The 21,135-nt window shown below is 35.7% G+C and overlaps 1 protein-coding gene across 2 annotated transcripts in view; it reads right to left on the bottom strand.

Annotated features, from left to right (window-relative positions):
• Window positions 1–13,839: 13,839 nt before the first annotated feature.
• The window catches only part of LOC100376677 (kalirin-like), a 281,580-nt gene continuing 274,284 nt past the window's right edge, over window positions 13,840–21,135 (bottom strand). For both annotated transcript variants that reach the window (XM_085496087.1, XM_085496086.1), the window contains 10 exons: window positions 20,395–20,679; window positions 19,342–19,479; window positions 18,588–18,758; window positions 18,284–18,359; window positions 17,771–17,971; window positions 17,278–17,416; window positions 16,579–16,754; window positions 16,213–16,239; window positions 15,573–15,861; window positions 13,840–15,269 (listed from right to left, as the gene is read on the bottom strand). In XM_085496087.1, the coding sequence (XP_085352213.1) occupies window positions 15,204–15,269; window positions 15,573–15,861; window positions 16,213–16,239; window positions 16,579–16,754; window positions 17,278–17,416; window positions 17,771–17,971; window positions 18,284–18,359; window positions 18,588–18,758; window positions 19,342–19,479; window positions 20,395–20,679 (1,568 nt within the window). In that variant the 3' untranslated portion in view covers window positions 13,840–15,203. The remainder of the gene's footprint in view (window positions 15,270–15,572; window positions 15,862–16,212; window positions 16,240–16,578; window positions 16,755–17,277; window positions 17,417–17,770; window positions 17,972–18,283; window positions 18,360–18,587; window positions 18,759–19,341; window positions 19,480–20,394; window positions 20,680–21,135) is intronic.

Here is a 21,135-nt window from a genome sequence, read left to right as displayed (position 1 = left end):
GGGACACAACGTCTGGAATCACACATTTGACTGTCAGGGTCCCAGTGAATGACGCCGATATGCGTTTCACCAACAGCATCTTTTGTCTCCATTATTCGTTAATAAACGTTGATTTGATTGATTTTGTGTCAACGTTAACAATCATGAAATATTACATGATAAAATGAATGTCTATGACGTCGTCAGTTGATTTTTATTAGAAAGGTAGGGTCATAAAAACAATGTTTATATTTAATTGAACACGCTGAAAGAAAACTAAGTCTTTTCAGTATGGTCAATACGGTCAATCTTGTACCAATGAATGTGGTATAATGTTATTTACTGACATAGTTGTCGTTGACAGGTTATGACGCGATGACGGTCATTCATTCAAGTTCAGCGCTCATAAAATATACCGTTAAGTAAATTGTGATAGCAAGACTAAGCATTAAAACGCCTTCACGAATTTACAATTGTGGTAATATTTGTTTTCATTATTAAAATTCTGACGGTGAGAAATTGAGAAAAAGGGTAACATATTGTCTGATGTATTGATTGATAGATTGAACAATAGATTTAAAATGATAATTGAAATTGTAGAAATGTACATTGAAGCAAATGCGTAGTTACATACAATGGCAATGATATTATTTGGATTAATTCATCTTTTCTAATATGGTTTTATATTAAACCTAAATGGTTCAGGGTCAAGCTAAGTAGGGAATATAATGTTATCTTCATAAAGTCGCAGATGTAATATATTGTAATCGGGTTATAATTATTGGTTGATGAAATGGGCTTTCAGGTTGAACATTAATCAGATCATTTAATTGCATTTGAATATAACGTTAAATGTTTTGACAGCTGAGATGACACACATGGTCTAAAATATTATTGCAATCAATGCGTTTTCGTAAACAAATCATCAGCTTATTGTGTGCACACTGTAATTTGTCGGGTCGTATCATCGTGTACTTTTGTTTGTTTTGACATTTCAATTTCGTCTCTGGCAGAATTATCTGTCAACATATTCTATTTAAAACGTTGTTTTAACGATTCTCTTAAAGCTGCTTGGATACCAAGGCTTATTCATGTGAAAAGTTCTTTCTGTAGTAGATTTTATAACTATCTTTTAGATAGCTTTGGTGGTTTGTTGTTATATTTATCACACCTTAAAGAGAAAGACCATACAATATTGGACCCATTATATTCTAATTTCTTAAAACAAATTCTTACAGCATGGTTGCATTATAATAGTATTGAATCAGAACCTACGATTGAAAGTCTTTGTCAGGAAATCATTTGGAATAATTCTAATATCCACATAAATAATATACCAATAGTTTGGAGAAGTTTTATTGAGCATGGTATTGTTTTTATTAATGACCTTCTTGATGAGAACTGTAATTTTCTAACATTTGAACAGTTTATTTTACAATATGGGAATGTATGTACCCGATACAAATTTTTTCAGTTAAAATCTGCCATTCCTTCAAAATGGAAAAATCTCATAGCTGGTTGTGCTGGAAAAAAATTACGTGTATGTAAACCACACATGCGTAATTGTAAATGGCTAAGTGGTGATAAAATTAATAAATAGTTGTATGCTGTGCTGCTGAAACCTTTTTAAGCAATGAAATTTCAAGACATATCCAGCACTACTGGCATGATATCCTGGATGTTATAATGCCATGGGGAGCTGTATGTACACTCCCGTATAAAATCACAACCAATACAAAGCTTAGAAATTTCCAGTACAAGCTTACTATGAAATTTTTGCCTTCTAATCAACTTCTGTATGCATGGAATCTCAAAGATTCTCCACTATGCTCTTTTTGTGAAGAGGTTAGTGAAGATTACTATCACTTATTTTGGGATTGTAGATTTATATACATTTTTTGGAATTCAGTTAGAAAATGGTTATCCTCGTTCACAGAACTCATTTTCACATTAAATGCTCTAAAATGTATTCTGGGAGATATTGATGAGCATGCTAATCCAATGCTTAACTATGTCCTACTTATAGGTCGTTATTATATATTTAAGTGCAAGTTACAACACATTATGCCAAACATTGTAGGTTTCAAATCCTGTGTAAAACAAACCATTAATTTGGAAAGTATCATTGCGAAAGCTCAGAACAGAAGAACAAAGTTTCTAAAGAAGTAGGGGCCTTTTATTGAATATTATGATCTGTAATTGTTTTTCTTTTTTTCTTTTATTGTTGTTTTGTCTGTAATTTGTCATTGTAATTTTTGCATATTGAATAAAAAAAAACGTTGTCATGGCGACTAGCGGAACTGTGATTGACAATATCATGGAAGTGTGAGTGCGATTAATCTCTTGACCGGACATTACGACAAATGTTATTTTCGGTCCATGAGGCACAAAATTTCTGTTACATGTATATTTCATTGAAAAACAAAAAAAGATCGTCCGGCTGCCTATTTATCAGTCACCGTTTAAGAATATAAAGTAAATAAAAATAACTGCGAAAATCTACTACATCCTTACATAAATCGATTACTGATTGAATCCAGGGGGCGTTAAGTAATGGTTTGGATGACATGGTACGGAACCCATTGTTGGCAAAGCTCACTACGAATGCGCATGTCCTATACAATAATTAAGTGATTAGTCGGGCATCAACGAACGATGAATTGTCGAGGTTTCCATCTCGTGCTTGATATTAACTTCAGCTTTACAACGCATGTAAAATACATTGTTTATTTACATGAAATTTGAGCACGTGCTGCGCGACGACCACCGCGCTTTAATTGGCATATCAGTACTTCTATGATAATATATATTGATTTATGTTTTGTTAACGCATATAATAATGGATTTATCATGTTTTGACATTATCAACACAGAATGTAGTTTTTACTGAAGATAATGGACACTGAGACCACCCGTGGAGCTGTGACTGATTGATATACCCTGACCGATAGTGACGACACCGGGTAATTTGCATTGACGAGACTGAATATAATCTCTTATTATATAATCTCTTGCATTATTGCAATTGCTTTCACAAGAACATAAATTTTCCAGTGATCAGCATTGTGCAGAAACCACCGTGACCACAGCGATAAAATATGATGCTAACCACAGGTGCTGTACTGACGGCGTTCGTTATAATTACATGTACAATCAATGGTGTGTTTCCTGCTGCATCAAAAAAGTGTATTCCGGAATACGATGGGAGGCAGCACGGACACGATATTCGGTACATTCAGCTGGCTGGTCGTCGTCTTTCTGGACACGTTAGTAGTCAAGAAATGTTGGAAAGTGCTTATCTGTGCCACATTAAATGCAAATTATCTACAGATTGTAACTCTTATAATTTTAATCGAAGAAAGAGTCTCTGTGAAATCAACAACGTCACTGCCGAACAGTATCCCGAAGACTTGGAACATGTATACGGGTGTGTTTACTTCTCTCATTGTATGTCTACGTCAGCTATGGAAAATGTGAGTTTTAGTTTACTTATTTTCAGTTGATGGGATGTGTACGTCTCGGGTATACTAGTATATTCTGATTTTAATGAAATGGTTGTGAATTAAATCTCGCACTACTTCAAAACAGTTCGGGGTTTAGTTTTATTAGTAAAAAAATGTATTATTTATTAAGTGGAAATTAGCATTCAGCAAAAAAAAATGCAGACAGTGCTCATCATTCGAGATTCTACTGCAATAGATACAGGGATTGTGAGTTTTCAGGGATAGAAGGGTTTTGTGTTTCCAGTGATATAAATGTCCTGGCTTACAAGGAGTGAAAGGTTTGAGATATAGAAGGGTTTTGGGTTTTCAAATTGAATGCACATGTTACATGGTTCAGACGTGATGCACAATTTGCACAATGTCATGATGACCAGTGTATGTACGAAATTGCATAACATGCATAACCGAAATCCTGTTTAAGAAAGACAACAATGCTTTTTATGCATCTTGAACTGTAAAATGGCCACCAGACAGCCAGTCTGAATTGGCCCTTGAAACCGAGCTGTACTGGACTCGTTCGGTCATTTTGAATCTGATTTGTGAAAGAGAATGATTTCAGGGGTCATAATGTTCACATGAATTTTCACAGATCTCTATGAATTTTTAGCACACAGCGCCTCCATTGGGAAATCTTGTATTAAATTACTATGTATTACACTAGATAATATTCAATAAAACAGAATGTTCACCGTTTTAATTCGATGTACAATGGGCGTGCATTCAGTTTTCATATTGTCCAATTACATGTATCAATTATTTTCAAAATATGTCAATATCGGGTCGGGATCTTGTTTTGAAATTTCAGAATTATTTTTGATAAAATATTAGTTATAAATTATTAAAATGGTCGCTATTTGGCCCTAATATGTAGCTTGAATGTTTGTAATTAGAACATGATCGGTAAAGGTGTGTTCGAGGTACAGGATTGGACGGACGGACGTACATACTATTAGGTTAATTATGAGACCCCATTTGGGGAACTAAAATATTGTTAAATTTAATACTGTTTATTTTGTTTCTCACAATTAGGTATGTAGTACATTCTAATGGACCTATATATTTTCAACTAATTTATTCTAAAAATAAGAATTATTACTACTGGGTCACCTGATAGAATAACACAATTCCACTCACAAGTTATTCACCGCTAGTGGACAGATTTGTCCTTTGAGAGAGTTCGTAACTGGGTACTTCGTTGTGACTATCACCTGGGGAAATTCTTCTTTTCTGGGTTCTCGGGGTTCTCCAACACGTGTCAGGGGAAAATCTCGTCTGGTCTGTATATCTCGTCTGCTTGAGGTACCGGACCGGGAAACTCACTTAAGCTCTTCACAGTCAAATATACGCACACAACGAAATACGTATCAACTCTCGTCTTTAGTCGGTCAGTCGAGTACTTTATAAGACACAGCGCCTTGGGGAAAAGTCCCCAAGACTATCGCAAGGCTGACCCAAGACTGCGTCTCTCGTGGTGTTCTCTCCAAGACCAACTAAAACTTTTTTATTCACTTTCAAAAACTTAACCAATTTCAAAGCAGTAAAAAGACTCTAGGGCGTGGCCTTCAATCATAAAGCCAATTAAACTAAGTACTGAACACGTCATATCTTTTGATTAATCGTTCACTATATTACTAACTGCGAATACCCAAATGTCAGAAATAGTAGTCCGGATAGCGACGGCTATATCGTAATTAGTTCCAAATCACGGAGTCAAGCTCCGTCCAGGACCTCGCATGAGCCTAAATGATGACAGATATAACACAGCCATTCACTAGCCATCAACTAAATAAGTCGGTCAACAGATACGCGAAAACAAATTCATGACATGACCATGATTACGCTCGGCTTTATATTCCGCACTGTAAGTGCGTATTCACTACATGCTATTTGTGGCGTAACGGTGAGCGCATCTGCTTTTAGTGACGGGGCACATTTGCTGATTACCACTCATTGTGTGTCGATTACGTACAGTACACATACATCATCCACCGTTGGCGCAAAGGAAAGTCAGTTCAGGTCTAATAGCAAACGATAGTATTTATTTTCTAGAAAAGTGTTATAAAACACAAATATTGTATGATACTTAAGAGTGTGACTGGGTTAAGTGCTTTTGTTTTGTTTTGTTTTTTCAATATTTTGTTGCAATTCGAAAAGTCCACTCGAACGAGTACATTCGTGTTCTAAAAGGTGTGGCTGTATATCAACAGACATTCGTACTTCTAAAACTAGCGATTTTCGACATCCTGAAAACGCTAATAGGGTTGTAGTCACGATCGCGCATTATACATCCTTGTTTAACTATAAGTAAAAATGGAATGCTGGTGCCGCTATTGTCCTAACTTGTTCTTGTCTATGCAAATAACATATCTAACTATGCTATAATTTATTCTTGGAACAATCGTATCATGTTCGTAGAACCCAATATATCAACTGGAGACACATTTTTAAAATCACGGTGAATTCTGTTGATGAATACGTCAAATGACCGGCCACTGGAACATCAGACTCGTGATCGGTAGACTCGATATTAAATTCTACCTTACGATCGCCGTAACGTCGGCAGTATGCTAATTCCCCTTTGTTTTGAATGTTTACCGAGACACGCATTATAACAAAAGAACCGAGAGGGTTTCCTACCCGTTCTTCTAGTTACTGTGTCTTACTTTAACAAAGTAATACAACGAGTATGGCGATTTTTTAGTGTTTTTTTTGTGTTACGTAACAAAAGGTATAAAAGGACAATGACCTAAGAAAACGCACCTGATCAGTTGTTTGTAGGTTAGACTAATAATTAAAAGGGCGACAGTCGCCGTGCCGCGTCCTGTTCGATATGGGATTCATAGCGACGTATACAACGCGTGTAAAATACATTGTTTATTTACATTAAAATCAAACACGCGCTGCGCGACAACCACCGCGCTTTAAATAGTAAGGGGAACGTTCTGCTTCTCAATTGAGTCATGTGAAAACAACCTCAAATCTGAAAAACTGTCCTCTCCTAGTAAATGAGCATTGCTGAGAACACATCAACTAGTAAACGGGTACTGTTTAGATAAAAAATCCTTTTTTTAAACAGATACTGCTTGGAAAGAGAACTAAAAAATGAGGAAGTAAATGCTGACCATAAAACATCCATTATCGAAGGTTAACATTCTCGCTAATCACAAGACATTCATGACACGTATCAGAATCCCTTCTAACAAAGAAAAAAATAATGATTTATATTTGATACCCAAACTCTATAAAGCACCATACTATTTATTGCTGGATCGTCCAAATGTTCAAGGAAAGATTTTTCGAATATGTTAACATATATTTTTTTTTACTATTACGAAGGGGCTTTAGAAATAATGTGATGGTTATCTTGCCGATTTCTTTCTTTATTAGTATGAATCCGAATGCACATAGAGTAAAAAAAAACGAAAGTCACAAAGTAGCAAACTTTTTCTCATTGTGAAATATTGATGATGTTCTTTACTTCAACAATCCTAAATTTGGTGATTATACTCCAATAATGTATACTCCCGATGTTGGGACATAACTCTCATAGTTATAGGCGCCACGTTGTTTTAACCAACATTTCGTATTCAACAATTATATTTGCCAGTTGTCTCTTTGCTAATCCCACTAACATGCAAATGAACGTGATCATGACAAATTGTAAGCAGATGTGGATTATCCAGGGGTCACCATTGAAAGTCGCCATGACCGCTAAAAGCTGCCTCACCTAAAGACATGAAAATATAAATCATGACACAGATTTGAAACATCGGTCATAGGTAACCAATTCCTCTATTTTAACTGTCAAATATTTGAATTGACAGTCTTCTTCGGTTATACAGAAGTCGCGATAAATCACCGTTGCTATAGTAACTGAAACGACGTCATTTGTATCAATTAATGTTGTGATCTGTCATCACATTAAATGCTATTACCTGTATTCCAAAACACGTAATGCGTTAATGGCTGCACTTTCTTTTCTGATGCACACTTATTTTATTATATTTTTCAGACTCAATTTTCATATATCAGCCACTGCAACAAAATGGAAATGAATTCAGTGTGTCACCCGAGTATGGCGGGTAGGGATAAATGTATGCTGTATAATTCGGGTGTAATATTGTTTGCATGGCCATGACTACAAATCAAGTTGACTTGTAGATAAATACTTAAACAGTTTTTTTTAGTTCCACTTCCATAGAATATGACATACTAGATTTTCTGTCGTCGTATGTCAATAGTTACATTTTTGGCTTTTTGGATTTGATATGTTATATGAAGTGGACCTATATCATGATGATATCTTCAATTCATTATTTTTAATATTTTTGCCATTGTCAGTAAACAATGCTGTTTTTCAACTTCTTGTTGAAAACTATCAGCCATTACTTTTATACTTGGTGTCTAGATACCTTCGGTGGACCTTTGTCAGATTTGTTCATTTCGTTATTCAATTTTTGGTAAAAAGGTTAATTTATAACTTCTCCTTGAAAACTGTTAGCTTAAATACTTTGATATTTGGTATGTACCTTGGGTGGACTTTTGTCAGATTTGTTCATTTGGTGAAGATATTTTTAGTGAAAGTTTTTGTAATTTCTGGTAAAAAAACATGTTTTCGACCTCTTCTTGGGAACTGCCAGCTCAATTGCTTTAATATGTTAAGTAGACTCAGATGTGTTCGTTTTTGTGACGATATCATTGATTCTCCATTTTCACAAATATTTTTAGTATAAAATTATATTTTCATCTTCTTCTTGAAAACTACCAACTCGATTGATTTCATCCTTTGATGTGTACATAATTTTGTGAACAAGTTGTTTGATGTAGTTTGCCTATGGTCAATAAGTACATGTCAACCTAACTACATTTTAGTGCGATTTGTCTAATGGGAATGCATTATTTTACCACCCACCCTCTTGTAGAACATGCACAGCGGGACTATTTTGACTGTCGGGTCGGTTGTTGACGTTCCCGATAAAACGATTAAGGATCCTTGCTGAGTTAGTCAGCTTAGCTCTTTAGATCATGTGCAATTATTCTCGTGCTCACATGACCTCTGGCCATCGTCGTAGAAATTCGAATCTCCACTGTGAAAAGTTGTTAACTTTTCTATGTTTCAACAGATGAAAAGACAACACTTTTACCGACAACAGCAGATGATGCCAGTGTCACCCAAACAGAAGTTACATATTTATCAGACAGAACTACACGTCAGTGTCAAAAGTCATGCGGTCTGTAGTTTGGACACATGTTCTTAGCTCCGCTGTCGACAAAGTTGACGACCGGAACTCTTCATATTACTGATTGTCCGTCGTTGTCCGGTGTCTTTAGTCTGTAGTATGAAGTCTGTCGTCAACTTTTGTTTACGTTTTTGTCTTCTTCTCCTTCAAAACCGTTAAACCAAATGCTTTCATATTTGCAACATAGATTCTTGGAGTAGTTTTCTCTCGGATTTATTTATTTCGTGATGATATCTTCAATTCTCTAATTCTAATGAATATTTATGTCGTTTTTTGGTAAAAAGTCCATGTGATATTTTCGAATTCTTTTTGAACAGTAAGTCCGATTGCTTTGATACTATGCATACTGTTCATTTTCTAATGATATCTTCAGTTCTTTAATTGAAATATGCATTGCTAACAGCGGAGCTATCTCAGCCGAGAGGCTGCTTGTTGTAAGTTCTGATAAAACGACTGGAATTCTGTGCTGAGCCAAGCAACGTTTCTGATGTCAATGTGACCACCACTTTCCATCATTGGGTCAGAATTTCAAAACTCCACTGTGTTTCAACAGATGAAATTACAACACCTTTACCGACAACAACAGATGATGTCAGTATTACCCAAACAGAAGATACATATTTATCAGACAGAACAACAGGTCAGTGACAAATATCATGCGGTCTGTAGTTTAGACACATATTTAAACATGTTTTTAGCTCCGCTGTCGACAAAGTTGACGACGCAGAGCTCTTCATATTACTGATTGTCCGTCGTTGTCCAGAGTCTGTAGTATGAAGTCTGTCGTTAATTTTTCACATTTTTGTCTTCTTCTTCTTCTTCTTCAAACCCGTTAAACCAAATGCTTTCATATTTGCAACATAAGATTCTTGGGGTAGTTCTCTGTCAGATTTGTTCATTTTGTCATGATATTTTCAATTCTCTAATTTTGATGAATATTTTTGTCATTTTTTGGTGAAAAGTGATATTTTCGAATTCTTGTTGAACAGCAAGTCCGATTGCTTTAATACTATACATATTGTTCATTTTCTAATGATATCTTCAGTTCTTTAATTGAAATGTGCATTGCTTTCAACGGAGCTATCTCAGCCGACAGGCTGCTTGTTATAAGTTTTGATAAAACGATTAAAATTCTGTGCTGAACCAAGCAACGTTTCTGATGTCTATGTGACCACCACTTGCCATCAGTGTGTCAGAATTTCAAAACTCTACTGGGAAATGTTATTAACTCCACTGTGTTTCAACAGATGAAATTACAACACCTTTACCGACAACAACAGAAGATACATATTTATCAGACAGAACTACAAGTAAGTGACAAATATCGTGCGGTCCATACAGATAAAAGGCAATGTGTCCAGCATTATAATACCTGAGCAAACAAACAAGGTATTCACTACTAAACCTTAGATCAGTGAACAACCCCTAAAAAGATCTCTTCAACTGACTTTTCACCACAGAACACAACATTTTATACACGTGTGGGCAAGGTGATATGTTCTTGGATATGTAACAGACGAAAACGTCATATAAAACAGCAAGTTACTCAAAAATATAGTAAAATGTAAAATTCGTTGTTCTCTCTCCCTATGTCTGTCCATTAATGATGGGTAGCGAGTTAAGCTCGAATTTGAAAATGCCCATTTCAATAGTAGTGACAAATAAACCCATGTTGCATTGAAATCAGAATTGTAAATAAAGGTATGTACTTTGCGTTATGTGTGTTATAAATTGTAAAAAGTTTATGTTGAATGGTCGATGGAAGGTGAATTACTTAGCCACTCGTCATTTTGACGTTACCCATGACACTCTGCTTCATTTGGTATTCTGCTATTTTCTCTATTATGAACGCTATAATACAATTTTTTAATGTAAGATATCTGTTCCACTTTACTGTGTTTGTACAGAACGGTGTTCAGTGAGTTATTTGTGGGCGGTTGTGTGCAGGATGGAGCTCCATGTGTGTGGCTAGCTGACTTGGCAATGATTTTGTTCATTAATGTATTAGAACTTGAATATCTACAGTGAAAGCTGTTAACTTATTTGTGTCTCAATAGATGAACAAACAACACCCATTGCGGCTTCAGCAGATTATATCAGTGTTACCCAGGATTTGAGTTCAGAAATATTTACAGGTTAGTGTCAAATAACGTCCTCAGTGTCACGTCTTCATTTCTCAGTCTGCAGAGTTGGAAATAGATATCTAAAGCGCGGTTGCGCTGCGCATGTGCGACATTTGTGTTGATAAACATTGATTTTCCCACAATCCAATGCGTTCTTCAAATGGAAATCACAAGTATTAGGTTTGACCTGGGCGCGACTTGCACTGATTACCGACGGTGACTCCTTCGATACCTTCCAATCACATGAAAATTGCCTAATTTAAGCTTGGAAACGTCTCAGTTCGTACTCGTTGATCTGCGCACGGTTACTAAAAAAGAACCGTGATCTGCGCAACAGTCAAAGTCGCCATCTTTGTTTATATGAGACCCATATATCTCGCACATGCGCAGGGCCACGACTACCGCGCTTTAAACTTTCGTAGTATTGAATGAGCAAATATTGTCAGACATTTTTGGTAGAAAACTGTCACATGTCTTTATTTATTTTGTTGCAGTTCCCACAATCGGGACTTGTGTATTTGGCGGCGTGAAAATGGGCATGGCGAAGATGGCAGACATGAGCCAATCGAACATCACTAACGCATGCGCAATGGCACCATACTCGTCTGATTATGTGGCAGGGATTGGCAGCTCCCATAGTTTTAATTATTATGTGAGTTTTTTGTGTATAGCGAGTTCACCCGAGATTGTATTACTCCCAAACATGTCACGATTACGCACAAGATCTTAATAAAATATAGAACTGACGTAAAAATAGATTTAGCGTGAAACAAACGATAACGACGATCTAACCCCAACTGCTGTGATTTTTCAGTGATTTATTGTGAAACGCACGAAAGTTTACCTGGATGGGCAAACCCTCTGTTGAATACCCCAACAAGTAATCTACCTGTCCTTCATTCCAGTTTCTTTTTTACTTACGTGTTTGGCCGAAATCGAACGACTTTTTGAATAATTAATCACATGATATAATGCTTAGTGACGTCATATATGAACTACGGTATATATGAATTAGAATAAGACGGTCACGTGTTTTCAGAGGAGTGAGCTGTCTGTTTGCGCTCTCCGAACTACGGTATGTTTTTTCTAAAAAAATGCGTTGCTTGAAAACAGAAGAGGTAAACAGCTGATTTTATAACATAAGGGGTTTATGGCAAAAATGCGAGTCCCCCTAACCCTCAAACGCCCTCTACAGTTTTCTATCCCATAATTCTTTGCAAATTCTAACATGGAGTTAACACATTTCTTCCCTATACTTATTATTCATTACCCTAAACAGGAATGTGGTGAATGTTTGGTAGTGTCCGGTGTGGTTGGCACAGTTACTGTACTCGTTGTGGAGAATTGTGGCGACTGTGACACCCAGGACCTAATGCTTAACACTGCTGCCTTCAACGTATTATCAATTTTGCCCATTGACATACCAGTTGTGTGGGAGGTTGTACCATGTGACGTCTCGGAGGGTATGAAGTTCAAGGTGTGTTTATGTCAGTATTTCCATATGAAGGACAAAAATGTGAAAGTACAATAACGAGACTTGCATTTTGGGAGTGTATTGAACATCTCAACTGCAATGGAATTTATCTAAATCGGAAGAGGTGCTTATACGTTATGTACAGTGAGATAGTCTTGTTTGTTCAAAACTGTTAAAACTTCGGTTCAACCACAATATGTCCTATATTTGACTCATTGGTTGTGTTGTTATATAGACGGAATATTGTCAGGACCGAGATTTGAAATACAATAGACTATTTGGATCAATGCAACCATACATTTGTATGTAAATGTGTAGTTTTTTATCAATAATACAGAGATTCACTATTTTAAAGCGAAATATGTTTTGTGTTTTGTAGTTCATGACCGGAAGCGACGAATATGGTTGGGGCATTCAAGTTCGAGATCATCGGTATCCAGTCGCTGACATGTGCGTCATAGTCGGGACTATTTGTCAGCCATTGTTGAAAATGAACATCAATTATTTTGTAAATAACAACAACATTACTGCACCTTTTACGTTGACGATTGTGTCCATAAATGGCGTTGAAGCCAGTGTTGAAATAGACGCCATCTACAGCGAAGATGTATTGATCCACACTAATGTACAATTTCCAAATGTTTGCTAAATCTTGTCACAGCACACCCCATTTCATCAAAGTGTCAGAATATGCATACACGTATATGAAATTCACACTTTTGTTTTTTTCGACATTATTCACATACACATCTTCCCCAAAAAATTGATGTTCACCTGTAACCAAACCTGAATTAACTGTCTTCTCCAAGAAACAGTTTTGTTTGATTATCATAAATAGTTACTCGCACATGTAGGACGTGTCGCATTGTCTTTGTGTAAAGTTTAAACGAGATCTGTCAATGAGTGTCCCGGATACAACTCTGAACAGACCAATTACCCAAATTGATCAATTCGTTATTTTGTACGATGCCTGAACTAAGAAGTACATTCCATGCCTACCAATGCAAAGAGCGAGTGCCTAGAAATAAATTCACTTGTCTGTCTTGCTATTAGCTGGGCTTCGGGGGGGGGGGGGGTGTCTTATATTGGACCTGCTCGACAAACCACTAAGTAATGAGGTATCAGTTTAAATAATGTAAAATATTAGCCTCATTGATGTCTATTGTTTACTGGAACAGATTAATTCTTATAGTAAAGGGCACTGTAAGACCTGAAAATTCCCTTAATGGCTAGTGAGCCCACTTGGCAAATTTACTTACAATGTAGTTAAAGCGGGCGGGTTGTCACCTGCGCACACACGAGAATTGAGTCCGAAGCGACAACAACACATGCTAAAAACGCAAAGGCTCATGGGTATACACTTGTTTGTAAACAATGACACGCTATGGCCATCTGACGCATGCACAGGTGACGACTCCCCTGCTTTAAGTATCTGATGAAATTTTCAATCAACCTTAATAAAAGATTGCTCAGTCTCCAATCTCATTGCCTTACCTGATGTAAATGTGATCAAACAAGAGTAAATTTTGTAAAAATCTTTAATTAAAATAATGACATTTCATCGTATACACATTAAAATAATTCACAGAAAAAAAAGTCATGTTACAATTTGTTCAAACTAAAAATATCACTAGCACCAATAAAAATAAAACAAAAGAAATATTTACAGCCAATGCAAATGCATTCCATGTGAGTCTACTATGTTTAGACAGCATAAATATATGAATATAAAATTTTAGTGGAATTCAAACGAATATGGCAGGTGATATTGACAAGCGCCCTCACAGGTGACAAATGTTCACTTTAAAAAGCGCCCTCAATGGTAAAATTAAGTGCTTCAGAAATATTGCGTTTTTGGAAAAACTATTATTAATTAGGTTTGGGGAAAATGTAAAAACTAATGGCAGGATCAAAAAAAAACTTACGATGACCAAGCTGACTTTTTCAATAGTGAAATGAAATTACAAAAAAATTTAAATTATTCACTAACTTGGTGTTCATTTTCTTCAGTAATTTTACACTGTAAATGTTATTTAAAAAAAAATCTGGAATTTTCCTAAATCACCACAAAGCTGTGATCAATCTTATAAATACATTTTATTCAGAAGTTCATTTTAAAAGAAACATCCAAAATTTTGTTTCTATATGCCAACTATCAAAATCAAAATATCCCAACAATAAATTGGTGATTTCTTCAGAATTCTAAAGAAATGTTTAGCCATGTATTTTCGGGCAAATCAATTTTACTAATTTCATCATATCAGTCTAAAATTGATTGAAAGTAAAATCATAGTTGTCTGAAAAGTTAGGAGACATGATCAGAATGCTATGATGAAAAAGACGCATACATCAATAAAGACAAATTTGATTAGTGGACACAATGTGGTGAAAAGTGCCTCACAGAGAAAGCAGTTATGTCCACTAAAGTTATTGCCAAGCAATTAGAGCACAATAATGAATTAGAAAACCTAGAAAAGTTACCCTCAAATGTAAAGTTTATCAATGATTTGGCAGCAAAATAAGAGATAATTGTTCATTTCAGAAAAAAAAAATGATGGATGATATCACCAGAAAATCTCACATCTTAATTATCAATTGTTCTCTGTCGAAGAAATAAATTCTCATTGTCTTGTAAACTCTGCAGAGTGCAAAAGTAATTGTCATAACTGGAATATTGTGGTATCCATGACAACAACATCAATATTCAATAATACTGTCCAATACTTCTACAAAATCTGGCCATGTAACTTTTGCCCATATTTGATGACAGTAGTCTAGACCAGTTTAAACTACTTCCTTCAACCTGCAATTCAGCTAGCACCTGTGACAACTTGTTCAAACCAGATTTTGGTGGGTTAGGTAGCACATATATCAAGTTATCAGTTTAAACTCTGGACTGCATTCCAATTAAATAGAATGATTTCATCGGACTGATGGGACGGATGTCATTCTGCAAAAAAAAATTATACAGTTTTTAGTTCAATGTTAGTGAGCGAACCACTATAGTGTCCGTGGATCGGTTACGCGTCCATCTGCAGCTCCATAAGGAATGCCATATGGGAAAAAATAACTCAAATCTGTAGGTCCCTTTGAGAGAAGACTTAATACTGCATGCTTTCAATCCTGTTACTGTCCATAATGGGATTGCTATTAATGCAAACAGTGTTTATTTCTTAAAGCATAAAAACTCAGAATCTCGAAACATGAATATTCAGCAATATCGTAAGTCCACCATACAAACATCTACACATACCTGTGTTTTTCTTCTGTCAATAAATGCATTAAGTCGACTGGTATCAAGTCGGCACGAGCTCGCCACATTCACAGACATTGTATTGGCTGCTTGTATCCAAGCGTTTTCGAGACAGGCTTTTGCCGATAATCTCTCCTCGGGGTCTTCTTTCAGCAAATTAGTAATGAAGTTGGTGGCTGCTTGGCTGATGTCTGAGAAATACTCCTGAGGGAAACTATAGTCAATTTTTGCAATGTTCACACATGTCTCTTCGATGCTCTCATCCAGGAATGGGGAGACACCACTCAACCTATAGTGGAACATAGGGAAAAGTTCAAATTTCAAGACATTTCAGCCACACGTACATTTTGTATATACGCATGTCCTACGTGGGCCTGCTGCACCCACATCAAAGATGCTCTGTTTTATGACTGCTGCTATTCCAGGTTTGCTGGTTATAACATTCATAACACAAAATCTCACTGAAATTGTGTGTAAAACAGTTTTATTTAAATTAGCCTAATCATTCTTGAAGAAGGGTAAAACATGACTGTTTCCATGGAAACAAGTGCAGGTACCACCTCTCCATGTGATGACATAAAAATGCCCCCCCCCCAAAAAAAAACCCCACAAGTTATTATCTAGTGTTTCCTATACTTACATAACATATGTGAGAACGCCAACACCCCTGAAAGCAAACACAAACTTCATTTGATTAGTACAAAGATGTGAAATAGGTTGTGTGTTAATTATGTATTCAAAGTACGCCACATGACATGGTTCTTCAAATTCATGAAGTAAATCAGAAAGAAAGCCAATCATAACATTTGTACCAAGATGGCCAATTGTAACACAAGGACCAATCATAGCATCTTTTATAAGAGAGCCAAACATAATATCAGTACAAAGAGAACCAATCACAATGTCTTTAACAAGAGAGCCAATTACAACATCTGTATTAAGGAAACCAATCATAATATCTGTACCAAAAGAACCAATCATAATATCCGTTACAAACCCAACATACCACATATCTGTATTAAGACACACAGGATGGCCATTCACTAATTCTGGTGCTGCGAATTCCGGACTACCAACCAGACCATGAACAAACAATTTACTACCAATGTTGATAGCATCACCAAAGTCTATCAGTTTCACTCGACACGTCACGTTGTTGGCTTCCACTGCAAAATTTTCTGGCTGTAGATACAAATAAGATTTGTTAATAAGTTCTTACAGAAACCATGGTAACCTTTCCAACAATTCACCTCAAGGGACTGTATTACTTGAATCCATAAGCAAATAATAATCACCTATCTTCCACTTTAGACAAAATTCAGTTTTGAGGGAGTGCTGATTGTTGCATTTAATCTTTACTTGTACCAACAGGTACGCACTCAAATACGAATTTGGAAACCCAAGAATAGCAGCGCACATGAGAGTAACATCATTTATCATATTCATTCAATAGGATACCTCTCCCCAACTTAAAATGTACATATTTGATGGCCACCATATGTGCTATATTACCAAAGTGAAAATTCTTTCGGCATGGCTAAAAGAGCGTACAATGTTTTGCAACCACATTTCACTGCATAAGGTTTTGCTTGTGTGCTCAAGGCATATATTGAATCACACAAGAATGCAAATATTCTACATCTAGTGAGATCCATTAAACAGAATAGAATTGATTCTATGATTTGATTCTATGTGTAATCCTTACCTTTATGTCCAGATGTGATATTCTACAATTATGTAAGTATTCTATTGCACTTATCATCTGGTGTAGATAACCTACTGCTATACTCTCGGTAAATAATGGCTTACTCACGATGTAGTCAAACAATCGTCCATTTGGAATTCTGAAATTTAAAAACAAACAAAACATGGAGTGTCCTAGTCAATGTATTTTTAGTAAACATCTTATAAATTGGACTAATCTGGAAACATCTCTAAATAATCAGATGCCTCAAAATTCATGTCAATTTTAATTTGTAAATAACTAAAAAATAACACACTGAATTAATCTACAAGCTCCTAAAACAATATCACATAAACTGTGTTAATCTGAAAGATTCTTCAGCAATATTGCTAAACTGTATTAATCAGCAAGTACCAATATATATGAAATGAAAGTTAGTCTTATGAGACATCCATACGGGTTTATAATCAGCTTTGACAACAACTACAAACACACAATTTTGTTACAAACTTACAATTCTAGTATCAATATCAAATTCATGGCTGTATCAAAAGCATCATAGTATTCACAAATATGGGGGTGCTGCAGACTTCTTAGAATAGCTATTTCATTCTCTACCCTGTCAACTGTGGTGAGTTTCTTGCTGATTAATTTAGCAGCAACATCCCTCCCCGTCGTCAGCTGGACACATTTACGTACAAAAGAAAACCTCCCCCTGAAATGGAAAACAAAAGAACATTTTATAATGAATAATCGCTTTGTTAACAACAGTTGACGCAGAAGATACTGCATTGTTGCTTCGATGTAATCAAGCAATACACCTGGGCTGCAAGAATGTTTATTGCTATCAAATGTAAAATAAAAAAAGTCTGCTGAATCATCATCATCTTTCGTTTTAATTGGGCATCAACTGCAGGGTTTTTACCCTAGTTTTGTTTCTAACTGTTGCGTATCCTGAATCTGATGAATGTGCACATCGCAATCATTCAAACGTAACATCATGATTATAACATTTTTATTGTCTCACCTTCCTATTTCAGCCATTTCTGAAAAGACAGAATCAAAATTTGTTTGCCACTGGATAGGATGATCGCCTGAACCATCTGAAATAAGAAAAAAAAAATTGAATTACCTTTCAATATTGCAACAAATATATTAACATTCTCTGTATCATGCATGATTAAACCCTTTATCATCATTTTCTAGCTTTGTTGGCTATGTACATTTATGATCATTTCTTATGTGACATTAGACCGGGCTTACTATAAATTACTACCACTATTTTTGTGGTGTTCGATGTCTTAATCTACGCTATGTTCAGAATCACTTACCAACTTCTGATATTGTGACCAGTTCTGAGGGATCGCTTGGTGGACTGATACCAATATCATTATGTGCACTGATTCGAAATCGATACGAAGTACCGGCATTGAGATCCTCCATCATAAACTGCAGATCCACAGCCGCAACCACTGCTAGCTGCCATTTACTGGGATTCTTTCCTGTAAGATTCAAAGTTATAGTAATTTATAGGGAAGATAAATTACTTATTTGGACAATATTAAACTCACACAGGTATTTAGTTTATAAATTTGACTACAAGTTTGATAAACTGAGAAGTTCTATGAATGACTGATGTGATGCTGGCCGGGAGAAATTCCATGTGGAGTGTGCACATAGATGCAGCTTAATCAGGGAACAATTAAAATCCACTAAGATTTGTCACACCTGATGACAAAGTTGCCATTTCGAGGTTAAGTGTCAAAATATTTGCATCCATAAGTTCAGTGTTAAGCCTAACTGGACATATAAAACATTTACTCAATGTCAGTTGTTTAAAACTGAACTACATGAAATCACTATTAATATATTTAATAGCACTTGTCCCTCAATGCAAGTTTAAATATTTTTTATTAAAGCTATGTATTTTATATGTGCTGTATGTTGCATAGAGTCATAATAAACATTAAACGCTGTGTTGATTGCAGTCCTTTAAATCAAAAATATTTAAGTGGGCACTAAAGCTAAGAATACTTCAAAACATAGCATAGCAATGCTGAATACAATGCAATATTAGCGTCTTACCTAACGTCTGTTCCATGTATTCTATCGTATAAGCAGTGATAGTGCTATTACCAGTATGGTACGGTGGATCCCATTGGACAAGCACACAACCACCTGGCTTTTCCTGTACTCTAGGTCGACCAGGTGCACCTGGCTTACCTACAAAATAAATGGCACAATTAGTTACCACCATTGAAAAACGCAACCATTTTACATAAAAATAAATATTATTCTTCTGTTTAGGGGTTATTTTTAAATTACGGTGGTCATCATACAGCATGGTCCTTTAACAGCCTTTTTATTATCAATATTTACCAAAGAATCCATCGGATCAAGACGTGAACTGAACAGTGCCCTTAACAGAACCCCCAAGTTTGGCTGCTATACTCTTCATCACAGTATGGTATCTGGGGATTCATGTTGTATTTTTTTTTGGTAACCCTTTCTATACTGCATCATCTATATTTTATTGAATACCCTCAACATATCGAGTATTATTATACATCTGTCACCGTAACACCATTACAAAGTTACAGCGTGCCGTAATTTTGCTGTATTTTACTGGGTATTTTTATCCTACCATATTAGAAAATGCAAGTTCCAAATACGGAATGATTATGTGCGTAAGCCTTCTCTAATAATAAAAACAAACATGGCTGCCATTGGGGTTTGACCGGATTCGACACAAAGAAGTTGAAACTTTTTGAATTTCGGCATTCCCATGGTGTATCTTTGGAAGGGAGGATATATATTAATAAGGTTATTATGAGAATAACTCAAAGTATGCACTCAGACAGTACACTATGCATCAACCTCCAACTGTACTGTCTTCGAGGTATTCTCGTATTAACATTATATTAAATATGTTTCATAAACCAGTTACAACAGTAACAGTATTCACAAGATTTATTTTCTGCTATTAGGTTCCTTTCACTATTCGAAGTTTATAGAATGACTTTCTTGTGTTGCCACTGCATTTGAACTTTAAACATCCACTGTTAGTCGGGCTTAGCATCCAACCTAAAATAGATGTATAAATTGAATTTGATTCAAATTCCTTCAAGTCATACTGACCTTGAACTGTCAAAACAGCGTTTGTAGTGGCGGTGCCAATCTCATTCTTAATAACACAACTGTATTCACCCATGTCCTTCCACGTACATCCAAAGATCTGCAACATTGCCACGCCCCTCTCGTCATAACTCATGCTCATTCTCGGGTTAGGCGACAGCTTTGCCGTGTCTGGTGCCCTCCATGTTACAGTAGGACGGGGCTTACCACAAACTTTACACTTCAATAAAGCATTGTCTCCTTCTTTGACGAATGCATCCCCTAGCGGCTCAGTGAAATCGGGTGCAACTGTGAATGAAAAGTAAAATATCAAGATATTTTCTTTTTCTATCACTTCAAGAAATTAAAATCAGATTGCTGCTTTTTAAGTGGTTTATTAATTAGAAGGTATTATTAGAGCTAAATTACATATCACCATGAGTCCTTGATTAAAAAATAGCAATCAAATTTTTAAACTTTCAAAGAATAAAAATGTGTTTTTTGGAAAATTAGTGCGGTTTATGTTTATTTTGAACTTTAGAGCATGTAATGTATGCTAGCAGCAATTTAACACGTTTTTAAAGAAGAAGAATTTACATCTACCACACTACATATACTGAACTAATAGTTATAGGGATGTATAATGCACAACTAAGTCCACTTTTGTTATCTTTTACATAATAAACCAACAACTTTTTTTCATATTTCTTCAAAATTTTGATTAAGAACTTCACCCAATAGAAAATTATGTCCATTTCATCCAAA

This window comes from Saccoglossus kowalevskii, chromosome 22, assembly GCF_978046115.1.
Source record: "Saccoglossus kowalevskii chromosome 22, keSacKowa6.1, whole genome shotgun sequence".
Classification (NCBI taxonomy): Eukaryota; Metazoa; Hemichordata; class Enteropneusta; family Harrimaniidae; genus Saccoglossus; species Saccoglossus kowalevskii.
Note: the sequence above shows the minus strand (reverse complement) of the source record. Positions and strands in the feature narration are given on the sequence as shown.